The sequence below is a fragment of the Poecilia reticulata genome, linkage group LG2 (genome assembly GCF_000633615.1).
Source record: "Poecilia reticulata strain Guanapo linkage group LG2, Guppy_female_1.0+MT, whole genome shotgun sequence".
NCBI classification, from domain to species: domain Eukaryota; kingdom Metazoa; phylum Chordata; class Actinopteri; order Cyprinodontiformes; family Poeciliidae; genus Poecilia; species Poecilia reticulata.
Window position 1 is genome coordinate 24,165,746 of NC_024332.1, and position 11,905 is coordinate 24,177,650.

At 39.6% G+C, this 11,905-nt stretch overlaps 2 protein-coding genes across 3 annotated transcripts in view; one reads left to right on the plus strand and one right to left on the minus strand.

The window, feature by feature from the left end:
• kdm6a (lysine (K)-specific demethylase 6A) overlaps positions 1-5,803 on the minus strand; it is a 43,068-nt gene extending 37,265 nt beyond the window's left edge. Inside the window, exons 1-2 of one of the 2 annotated variants that reach the window (XM_008437319.2) lie at positions 5,264-5,421; positions 5,059-5,122 (exon numbers count right to left, since the gene is read on the minus strand). In XM_008437319.2, coding sequence (XP_008435541.1) covers positions 5,059-5,122; positions 5,264-5,421 — 222 coding nt within the window. Of the gene's footprint in view, positions 1-5,058; positions 5,123-5,263 lie in introns of both variants that reach the window. The other variant, XM_008437326.2, reaches the window with a different exon arrangement.
• A 2,131-nt stretch (positions 5,804-7,934) lies between these two features.
• Positions 7,935-11,502, plus strand: fundc1 (FUN14 domain containing 1). Its single transcript, XM_008437307.2, has 5 exons — positions 7,935-8,148; positions 8,550-8,703; positions 9,229-9,304; positions 9,379-9,507; positions 10,751-11,502. The coding sequence occupies exons 1-5, from the start codon at positions 8,130-8,132 to the stop codon at positions 10,826-10,828; spliced, it is 456 nt and encodes a 151-aa protein (XP_008435529.1). The 5' UTR covers positions 7,935-8,129; the 3' UTR covers positions 10,829-11,502.
• Positions 11,503-11,905: the final 403 nt, after the last annotated feature.

Consider the following 11,905-nt stretch of genomic DNA (forward strand, 5'->3'; position numbering starts at 1 on the left):
TATAATGCGATGCGCCTTATATATGAAAAAAGTTTTAAAATAGGCCATTTATTGAAGGTACGCCTTATAATCCGGTGTGCCTTATAGTGCGGAATATACAGTAGATAAATTGGTAATTTTTTTTTAATGTAACCACTTGAGCTTTTTATACAATAAATGGAAATACATTAAAAGGCGCAAGTAACCAATTTAATTCCTTTTTTAGACATTTAACGATTATTTATAGCAATTGATAATTGTGACAATCTGATTTTAAAAAAAGATTCTGCAGATTTTTAAATTTTTCATTTAACCACGTAAGCTATTTTATACAATATTACATGTCCATCAGAAGACACAGCAAATAAATTCATTTTTTAAATAAGGAAACATGATTGATTTAATAAATTATTATGAAATCAATTAATCAGATTTTTTTATTTATATTCTGCAGCCTTATTCATTTAACCAATAAAGCCTTTTACACAATATTAGAAATGCATTAAAAGATGCAAGCAAATGATTAATTCAGTTCTTTAAAAAAAAAAAAAAACATTTTCCTGCCTAGAAGGCAATAACTGCATTCCATAGTGAATAATGAATCATTTGCAGCTAATAATTTATGACACAGCCATGTAACTATGTTATCTTCAGTTGTAAAAATGCTATGTGTATCCAATATGACGTAAGAGAAATGTTATTTCATAATCACAACATCGTTCCTCTAGTGACCCTTTAACAATGTTTTCACCAGAGTTGCACTGAAAAGTAGCTCCTATAATGAGCTCAGCAGATGTGCAGTTTCACCAGGTTTTTGCTAATTGCGACTGGATAGTCTAGAGGAGCTGAGAGCAGGAGGGCTACTCTGTAATACAGAAGCTTCAAAACTGCAGCTCTGAGGAGGAGCTGCGCTTCAAAGGCAGCGCTCAGTCCAAGCAGGTGTTTTGCACAGCTTAATGGTTGCAGGGCTTAAAGTAAAAAAACATTCTGAGCCTGAAACTTCTAGTGATGATAGAAATTAACTATAGCGTTGCTATTGCCACAGTTTAATAAAAAGTGTCTTTGAATAGTGCAAACAATTGCTTCTAACAATACAATTAACAAGCTAAACACTCAAACTTAAATAAGACTTCAGTACATTTCAACTCAAAACAAAATGTAAAATGTCTGTGCCCTAAAGGTTTGCCTTACATGCAAAAATCCCTCAACATTAAATAAGAACCTTTCAGTCAATGTTTCTGCATATAATTTAGAACATGCAACATTACCAACTAAATCAGTGTTTCTCAACCTTTTTCTGGCCAGCACCCCCCCCAGCCTTTATCCAGGTCCCTCATCGCCCCCACCAAAGAATTTGCAGGCTACTTTGCACTGACCATTATTTTATCATTAACATAACTATCACTATTGTAAATGTTTTGATTTTTATGCTTGTTTCTGTATTTATCATCAAAATAATTTCCCAGAGAACAAAAAAGCCATGTGAACAGAAATTATTTTCACAGGTGTCTACGAAAAATTTAATGAACATTCAAGTTAAAATTGGTAGGCCTAACAGCAGCCAGTCAGAGTGGAAAAAAATATTCTCATTTTGTGTCATTTTCTAGTTGTTAAATCTTGCACAAAATGACCAGATAAAAGATGTTCAACATGCCAGTTTAAACTTTGATCTATTTGCAAAACGACTGAGCTCTGCAACATTAAAACATGGATAGAACTGTAACTACATTAATCATAGCTCTTCTTCTCTTCAGGGTTTCTGTCAGTTTCTGGTGGTGCAGCTCTGTGCTGCCTTCAGGAGAATGGGACATCAGAGTATCATCCATAAAATTTCACCCACATGGCATTTATTGTGCAAACCAGAGCTTTCAGTGGAAAAACTAAAGTTCCAGGTCCTTTTAATGTCATACAGATATGAAACAGAAACATGGATTATATCTTTATATAGACTATTGATTTATAGATTAATAGTTTTACTGGACAGAAATTACAAAGAACAAATCTGATTCTTAATCAAATCCTAATGAGTCAAATTGAAAGTGTCATGGAGTCATCAGCCTGATGACATTAACACTGACATGAAAAGTAATATTGAAGAAATAAATATAACAAATCTAACTAACAACATAAATAAGTGATCAGAACTTTACTGTTATGGTCTGTAAGATATATTTATTCTCAGTACTAGATGTGGTCTCAACAAACCCATGGCACTTCAACAATATTATTTTACCTTTTATCTGGAAATAGTGTCTGTTTATTCTTGCCATAAATTCCTCTGTATTAATTATTGCTCGAAAGGTCTTGCCATACCAGTTTATTCCTCTGTATTTACTTTAGTTTATTCTTGCATTTTGTTCTTCATTCATTTCCATTTAGTTTTATTTGATTAGTATTATCCTGTCTTGGTTTATTGCTATGTCCACTTTAGTTTCTTTCCTGTTGCTAGATTTATTTTATCATTTATTGACGCTCACCATCAGTAATATTCACTCATCACCTGCTGCGCCGCCTAATCGACATGTTTGACATCATGTGTTGATTTTTCACTGTTCAGCGTTGGATTCTCTGTTTTTATGCCATAATTCACATCTAGTTCGTCGCTCCGTTTTATGTCCCGCTTCTCCTGTTTCAGAGTTTTGCGCAAAGTGCGCTGCGGGTTTTTTTTTTAACCCCTTAAGGTGCAGGGCGATCGGGAAACAAATCGATGGGGAAAAGGCAGACTGACATAAACCTTTTAAAACAACAGAAACAATTTCGGTATTTTGATTATTGAAATTTAAAAGTGCTGTGTTGTTCTATCACCCCCGTTTCATACCGGACCACTTGCAGCACCGGTGTTAACGCTATAAAATGAACGCTCTCCATCTTGGTATCACCCATGGAGGGATTTCTTTATTTAAATTGGTTCATTTTTCAGAGGGATACAAAGTGAAGGTATCGTGATTTTAGTAATTACATGTTTATAGGAGTGATTTTCTGTTGTCCTTCCATGGAAGCGGGCAGCATCCAGACGGACAATAAAACACTTTTTGATATAAGTTGCTGCTTTGACATGATCACAGAACTGACAAAACATATGTACAAAAATCCTCAATAAAACATAAAATATTAGAAAATCAGACACCAGACAAAGTGAATCACAGCAACGTCATCAGCCGGTGTAACACTAAACTGATGTGGTGAAGCTACTAGCAGGAGCGGAGCTGCGACAAGAAGCTACAAACACTGAATAGAAGGAGAGCTGCCATCGATACCGTTGCAGCCAGGCATGATTTAATGTTACGAAATAGTTTTAGCAAGTTGCTCAAAGTCTAAACTGGTATTGTTGTGATTGTAAGGTGTAAAGTTTACCTTCGAGGAAACGCCCCCCAAAGGAATCCCAGCGCCCCCTATTGTAAAACTTTCCGCCAGCTTCCCATCTCGTCCTCTTTCCTTTGCCCAGCGCCACTTGTTTTTAATTCCTTTCTCAAGTAAACGTGTTTCTTTACCAGGTGAGACAAACTCCATCTTCTTTCATATCGCATTCGATTTAATCGCAGAACCGAACGCATGCACTGCTTTTCTACAAATCGTTTTACAGTCATTGGTCAAGAACACGGGAGCTAGAACTCTGATTGGCAGACATCTTTGTCTATTATCTACAGTTTGGTTGAGGCAGACCGTTTGGTCAAAAGCCGGAAATCCGGCCCCCGGCCGGAGCTCTTTAAGCCCTGTGGTTGCCATGGGAGATTAAAACCTCTCTCAAATATGCATGAAAGAATCAAGGCAATACTCTAGGTAAATAATGCTGCCCCTTTAAGATTAAATTGTAATTCATGTTACAATATCAAATGAATTGCACCTGTAAATGCACCTGTATGTGTTCCTGGATAACATTTTAAGTAAATCCAATGCCGTTTTAAATGCTCCCACTTGTTTTGACATTACAACTCTTTGGAAAGTGTTGCAGACATGCCTTCTAAACCCTTGGATACATTGTCCCCCTGCTATGTCTCCACCTCCAGTGAGCCACATGTTGAACAAACAGTCCGCACGGGCAGTTTTATGGCAGAAACACGGACTGTAATAACACACGCTTTGTGTGTGTTCACCAAGCAGTGCACATTTACTCCGTCTGGAGCTGCCGGCTTCCGCTTTAATCACTCATCTTTGTTATAAACACTGGACGCCCTCGTCGTGATTATCTCTCATGCGAATGAAGGTTAGCCTAGCCGCTGCAGCTACCTAGCTATCTAGCTAGGGCAGCAAACCTTTTCTGGGTATTTTCTTCCCTCCCCCGCCATCTTGGGCGACGCGAAGCAGCCATTATTTTTTTGCAACCTTAACACAAGGCATGTATTTTTAGCCCAAAATGTCTAAACCGACGTTTAAAAAGAGGGATGCATACGTGCGAGTGCAAACGGGTGTACACCGCTGGACTGTTAGCCGCTGCATGCTAACCGGAGAGAGAGCTGACGCACAATCAAACTCTGGCTTGCCGTTTCATCCGCTTGTTTGTGCCACCCGAATATTGCTGCTAACTTGGAAACTAATATCACAAAAACACACGCAAACTGTTAGGTTTGTGTCCTCGTGCAGCTCTGTAATTAACTTTAAGCTACATAAACACAAAAGTTGTCACCATTTCCCTGTTGAGAAACGGGGCGCTTGTCTGCATATGTAACAAACTCAAGAAAGTAACAGCAGGTGTGAAGGTAATTATGATTTGCCATGCTTATGATGCACACGATATGGTTAGGCTGTCGCTATATAATGCGACCGTAAATGCCGAACCGATGACACCTCCGTTAGGGCGGAGATGCGTTCAGTTTCACCGTAAAACTGCGTTGTCTCTTATCTAAGGTGCGTTTCGCACCGATGTAAGCCTGCCGCTGCGTTATATCCCTGGAATAACTCCGCTTCTACAGGCGGTCGCTGGCTCAGCTTTAAAGTTGGGAGTGAAATTGAAGGCCAGGATGCACTCGTACACGTAGAGCGGCGTTGGGAGGTCTGTACCATTCGTTTCAGGTGGGATATGTGTCTCATCAGAGGAGATAGCGGCCAGAGGCGGCTGTGAGACTGCTTTTAGTGGCATACCTTTAACAGCAAGGCCTTCGTTCTGGCGCCATCTTCTTGAAGCCCATGAAATCCAAACAGTGAACTGCAAGTAAAGGACAGACAACGGTTCCGTGTTACTTAGTGGGGGGAGCGATCATGTTGTTACCAACTTCACTAGTAAAAGCTACAGAACAGCAGAAAAAATACACGCGAATAAGACTGTTCTTGCAGTTAGGCATCTAACCTGTCAATTCCGACCAGGTTCTCCTTTTCCTGTGCTGTTAGCTTCGGAAAGTCCTCTTCGATTTCAGTCGCTTTTCCCGACGCCATTTTCTCCTCGTCATTAGCAGCAACGCCGAGGCTCCGGGCAGCGGCCGTGAGCGACAGTCCGCACGATTTCATGGCGAGAGACCGAGAGGGGGAGCGGGACCGGGCGACTCCGGCGGAACTCGGCAGCAGCGGGACCGTCGCACACCTATCCAGGGTTAAAACGGGGCGTAGCGTGATTCTTGCCAAATCCTCAAGGAAGCGATCCTTTCAAGTTCCCCTCCGCGCTCTTCATTGTACGTCAAAACAGTGCGCGTATTCCAGTCCCGGTTTATGCATGGAGTTGGCGTAATGTGGGGCCAGAAGTGAGAAAGTTGTTTGATAAGCTCGCAAACTTCCCCCCAACCAGCGGCTCAAAGTTGTTGTAATTGTGTCACATAGGCAAAAGCACGCCGCCACCGTCGGCACGCCCTCCACTCCGCGTGGCCAATCAGCGGCGTTCCTCCGCGGTCACATGAGGGCCTTCAGTTGATGGGTCGCGAACACGCGCACGCACACATCAAAACGTGCTCCGACGGCCCGCCTCGTGCCGCGCGATTGGGCTTTCTCATTGTATTATGATTACGTAACCGAATTTTCCCTGATTCCTATTGGTCTACGCAGTTGTCGGTCTGGTCAAGGATATTTGTTGCAACGTTGCACATGGACTTTTTGATAAATACCACAAAAAAAAGGAAAAAGAAAAAGACATCCAAATCACACACTGAGACAGGTTGTAAACATATAAGTAACTCTGAACATACTTCACCCCACAAAAGCAGAACATATTCTGTACCTTATTTTCAATTTTATTAAAAGTACTGGACCTCTTTTGTAAATGTTCCAATATGATTTATTTGCCGTTTTGGCTTTCTTTATTTAAAGCCCCAGACAAGAGATACAAAAAAAGGTAATAGATACAAAAAAAGGTAATAGATAGATAGATAGATAGATAGATAGATAGATAGATAGATAGATAGATAGATAGATAGATAGATAGATAGATAGATAGATAGATNATAGATAGATAGATAGATAGATAGATAGATAGATAGATAGATAGATAGATAGATAGATAGATAGATAGATAGATAGATAGATAGATCTATCTATCTAACGTTTGCTACTTTCATTCAGTTTATTAGCTTTTAAATGCATCCCCTATTTGGCAGGACGTTGTAGTACAATCATTTTTTGCAGTCAGAATTGAAGAGATATTTTTGAAATCTTAACATTCTTAAAATTTAACTGTAATCCTGGAAATGTAATGCAGTTACTTTTAAGATAGCTATAATTTTGTTTTTACTCTTCACTTTACATGGTCAGAAGGTCTTAGCATAAATGTGTCAAAAGATATCTGAAACCTCTTTCTCTATATGTATGTAACCAAATGTAATTTAAGTTACATTTAAGGTCACCCTAATATGTTTTTACTGTTTACAACTAAGGATATTCCAGATTACATTGGCTATATCTGAAACAGATTTTCATTATATACATTTGAAATAAAAAATGTAAACTAAAAATTAAACATTATTGATTTCAGATAGCGGGCTGCACAGTGGCGCAGTTGGTAGAGCTGTTGCCTTGCAGCAAGAAGGTTCTGGGTTCGATTCTCGGCCCCGGTCTTTCTGCATGGAGTTTGCATGTTCTCCCTGTGCATACGTGGGTTTTCTCTGGGTTCTCCGGTTTCCTCCCACAGTCCAAAAACATGACTGTCAGGTTAATTGGCCTCTCCAAATTGCCCCTAGGTGTGAGNTCCGGTTTCCTCCCACAGTCCAAAAACATGACTGTCAGGTTAATTGGCCTCTCCAAATTGCCCCTAGGTGTGAGTGTGTGTGTGCATGGTTGTGTGTCCTGTGTGTCTCTGTGTTGCCCTGCGACAGACTGGCAACCTGTCCAGGTTGTACCCCGCCTCTCGCCCGAAACGTTAGCTTGAGATCAGCACCAGCAACCCTCCCGACCCCATTAAGGGACAAGGGTGCAAGAAGATGGATGGATTTCAGATAGCCACAATATTTGTTCTAAACACCACATATGTTCTTATGGATATATTGAGCTGATTCTTTCTGTCAGTGAAGACAATTTTAACATAAATATATAAAGATGCATATAGAAACTTTTGAAAATATACACAGTATGTTTTCAAAAGAGCAGGACCAGGCAATAGGTCTCTTTATGAAAAGGGTTTCCCAAATCCGCCGCTGTTCACAGTTGATTTTTTTAACAGTTAAAGGTTCAGGGATGGCTGAATTTATTGAAAGAAAAAACATGTACATCTAAAAAAAAAGAAGTGCCAGTAAAAAAAAAAAGTAAAAGAACGAATCTGTATCTGAATTATCTTGTTTATTTAATGATGTTGTGATTACACCTGCCTTTCACAAAAACATAAAGGACTCATTGGTAACAACCATACATGGACAACTTACTCAATAGATTCTGTAAAACGTTATTTTTTCCCCATCTGCTATTTACTGTGTTGTAACTTGTAAGGAAGAGGACCACAGGGCCGACGAAAAAGGACTTTCGACTTAAAAAAAAAAAAAAAAAAAAAAGCAGAAAGAATTCTGAGATAAAAGTCCGAATACTTTTTTTTCCAGTGAGGCTGAAGCCGTTCTGTAAGTACCTGGTGTATTGCCTCAGTAAGTCAACCCAAGCTATTTCCATTCCGCTCCGTGATAGAGGACATAGAGGACATGTCTCCGTAGAGACGCAGACAGTCTTATCCTTCCTTTTCTCCGTCCAATTTATGCAAATGACGGCGGACGCGCAGGAATGTGGGGGACAGCCCAGCACACTCCAAAATGGCGAACCGCAACAAGGGTAAGCGCGTCTAATGAAACAAACGGTCTTCGTGTCTGTAGCTAAACTCGAGAACATTCTCCGAGCGTCACTCGAACATTTTCCAAGTCTGTTCACTGTTGTCCTACAGCTGTACACGGTGGAAGCCATGTTTCCTGTAGCAGTAACTTTCTTTTTCAGCCGCTAGCTCCGCCTGTCTGAAGCTAACGCTACCCTCCTCAGGTCGGAGAACTTCAGAGTTCAGAAAGCAGCCTTCCTGTCATCCCCTGTCTCTGTATACCTCACATCATTCTAACTGCAACATTCGAGCTAATTCACTTTACCACAACTGAATAATAGCGCCCAGGGAGCTGCATGAAGTTGAGGTATTGGTAGCTGCTGTTTGCTACCTGATGCTAACTGTGTGTATTTTCCACATAAAGATGTAGAAGAGGAAATTTACGACAAGGTCGTGGATCTGACGGAGTACGCCAAGCGGCAGCGATGGTGGAACCGCCTATTCGGGAAGAACTCCGGGCCCGTAGCGGAGAAGTACTCCGTGGCCACACAGATTGCAATAGGAGGAGTGAGTGGATGGTAAATATTTACCTTCCTAACGCACCGTGCTGCCTTCAGGGGCCGCATGTTATCCGTACTGCTCAGCTTTCCAAGGTTAGACGCAGGCCTACATCCGGTACAATCCGTGGAAAAAACAGTCCACTGAATTTGTTAAATAAATCTAAACAAAATTCTAATGGCGTTGATGTAATTAATGGAACTTTTTTTTCCTTCCAGACAAGCAGTGGATAACATGCTTTTTTTTAATATAACATTTTAAGACAGTTAATCCCTTTAAGATGCAGTATGTAACTTTTATTTTAAAATATGTTTTTTTTACATAATATGTGCTTCCTGCCCATATTCACGCACACACACCAATTGGAGATGCACCAAACTTTGCTAGAACCAAACCAGACGTTAACCAGCTAGACTGAGACCTGACAATGGAGAAGAAGCTTTAGTTTCCCAATGAACAAATACAAAGCTGTGTCACGTTTCTTCGTGAGGCAGGAACTCTCATTTCATTTGAACCCCCTTGTTGTTGTGTGTGTTTGGCTTTAGGTGCGCAGGTTATCTCTTCCAGAAGGTGGGGAAGGTTGCTGCCACAGCTGTAGGTGGAGGTCTCCTGTTGCTGCAGGTAGTGTTGCACCTGTTTGTCTTGGAACATCTCAAGCTCTCGCTTCTGTTTCATTGGCCCGACTCTGCTTTCAGATAGCCAATAACAGCGGCTACATCCAGGTGGACTGGAAGAGGGTGGAGAAGGATGTGAACAAAGCTAAGAAGCAGCTAAAGAAGGGAACAGATCAAGCAGTCCCTGAGCTGAACACATTCATGGAAAAGGTGAGGTTCAAGGGAGATTGGAAATGAGAGCTGTCTTGTTCTTCATAGTTAATCTGCTGGGACTTTTCTGCTTAAAGCAAACTAGAGTACATCCTCCATTATTTCAGATGTTAGCTTTCTCTTTGGATTTAATTTCTGGCAAACGGTTGTCACATTTTTACATCAACATCAAATATTTAAAAGAGAAATGTGGGCATTCTGATGTTCAGAAGTCATGCATTTGAAAAAAAGAAAAGTGATTTTTATGATTAAAGGCTTAACTACTCCATATTAAGGGGGCAGTATTATTTAAAGTTGACTTTTTTGAGCTTTACATCATGTCATAATGTTATTTCCTCTTCAAAAACATACCTACCTAAAGTGTTGCTTTGATTCTTTGATGCATGTTTGAGAAATTATTTTATCTCCATGGCAACCATTCAGCTGTGCAAATCTCGCCTGGTTGAACCTAGCGCTGCCTTCCAGGACGAAGCTCCTCCTCAGAGTTTCCAACTTTCTGAGCTTCTGTCTCTCAGAGCTGTTGTACATTCGACTAATTCAAAGACGAAAAGGAGTCAGATGGATTATTCAGATGAACTTTAGTGAATAAAAAGGATGAACGAATCATATATGATATGATATACGACAGAGTGTAGGAACTCGGCTAACATAGCTCTTTCTGGGGGGGAAAAACCCTCCAAATTTTCTTCTTCATCTAACTTTAATTAGATTTTTTGCCAGATATGTACTCCTTTGTAGCTTCATTATAATTATTATTTTATTTACAAACAGATCTAATGCTCCATTGTAGCTTAGTGATATGTTTGTCTGATTATGACGTAACTTCTGGAGTTTTGTTTTTAAATCAATTGAATTTGTTTCACATTGACAATATAGGGAAATGCGATTCATGTGTGAAATAAGATCATTATTTCACTATAAAGTGTTTGAATGCAAAAATAGATCAAATGAGAGCTCATCACTTTCTTATGCATTACTTCATGTTTGTCTGTTACATAAAATCCAGCTGAAATTCAGTGAAATTTATAGTGACGGAACATGTGAAGGGTCTGTACTTTAACAGAACCATTAAAAGAACTCATTAAAAGATCCAAACCATGCATTTAAAGAGACAGCAGCGCTACTTAACAGTTCGGCTGAGTTCCATTTGTTTGACGTGACGTCTGCATTTTCTTTTCATTTTTGTCTCCTCTAAGTCTTGAAGCTGATTTTGAACTGAGACATCATTTCCGTGTTTTTTCAGTCCACAGAGTTCGTGAAGAAGAACATTGTCGTCACCGGCGGTTTCGTTGGAGGGTTTCTGCTCGGCCTGGCGTCTTAGGGTGTGCCAAAGCAGAAGAGTCTGCGTCCCTCTGTCTTTACAAAATCATGGTTGATTGTTATTGCAGGGATTCTGAATTTTTTTTTCGGCAGCAAGCAGCCAGTTTCAGTTAAACTTCCAGATATATGTTTCTTTTTTAAGCTGCACACCATTTTGTCTCTGAAACTGTACAACCACATCAATATACTGTCAGTGGGAAAGTCAGGCTTCATATCGGGCTCAATATGATCTTTTACGGTATGTAGCATGCTTAGGCTTGAAGCAGAAGAACGTGGAGGCTCTCTAAATGTTATTTTCTATTTATTTGAACCAAACTGAATTTGTTCCAGAAGGAAAACACATGCACTATTTATGCCAGACATTGGGTGGCTAATTACCTTTTTTTTTTAAATTCACATTGAGGTTTCAATCAATGCCAGTGTTGTAATTTTCAAATCCAAACATAACAATCTTTATACTAAAATGTTGAATGGGACTATTCAGTGCTGATGGATGTGGGAATTGCATTGCCTTCTTCAGAGGTGTGGAATGGGTTACATCTGCCACACTAGCATCTCCTTTTTATATATATATATGTATGTATTGTTGAGTGTAGAAATAATGTCTATAATGATGGTACTGGGAGACTGGATTGCTTACTCTTCAAGAAAATAAAAATGTTTATGTCAAATGTTTACATTTGTCTGTTTTTTAACTGACCTAAAAGTGGAGGACAAAGTAAAGTAAAAGTCCTTTTCATTGACCAACTATGAACTATTCACAATATTCATAGCGAATGTTGTGAATGACAAAACAGTCATTCACAACATAGTTCATGTCTTATGAACTGTAGAGGTGGGCGAAATGGATTCAAAGTTAATTATTTTGACAATAAACCAGAGTTCTTATGTTAAGATATTTATTGATGCTCTCATTGAACAGTGAGAGGGGGGGGGGGGAACAAAGTAAAATTAACAATCCTGACAATGTGGACTGTTTGGGGGATTTTTTAAAACATTAATTTGACTTTATGGTCATAATGAGATTTCTTATGGTAATTTATTTGTCACAATAAATGATAAACAGTAGATGCCCAAC

What these genes read in the sequence shown, in the direction of transcription:
- fundc1 (XM_008437307.2), top strand. An exon ending in ATAGGAGGAGTGAGTGGATG is followed by an intron (nt 8,704 to 9,228) that starts GTAAATATTTAC and finishes GTTTGGCTTTAG; the next exon opens with GTGCGCAGGTTATCTCTTCC. An exon ending in TGAACACATTCATGGAAAAG is followed by an intron (nt 9,508 to 10,750) that starts GTGAGGTTCAAG and finishes GTGTTTTTTCAG; the next exon opens with TCCACAGAGTTCGTGAAGAA.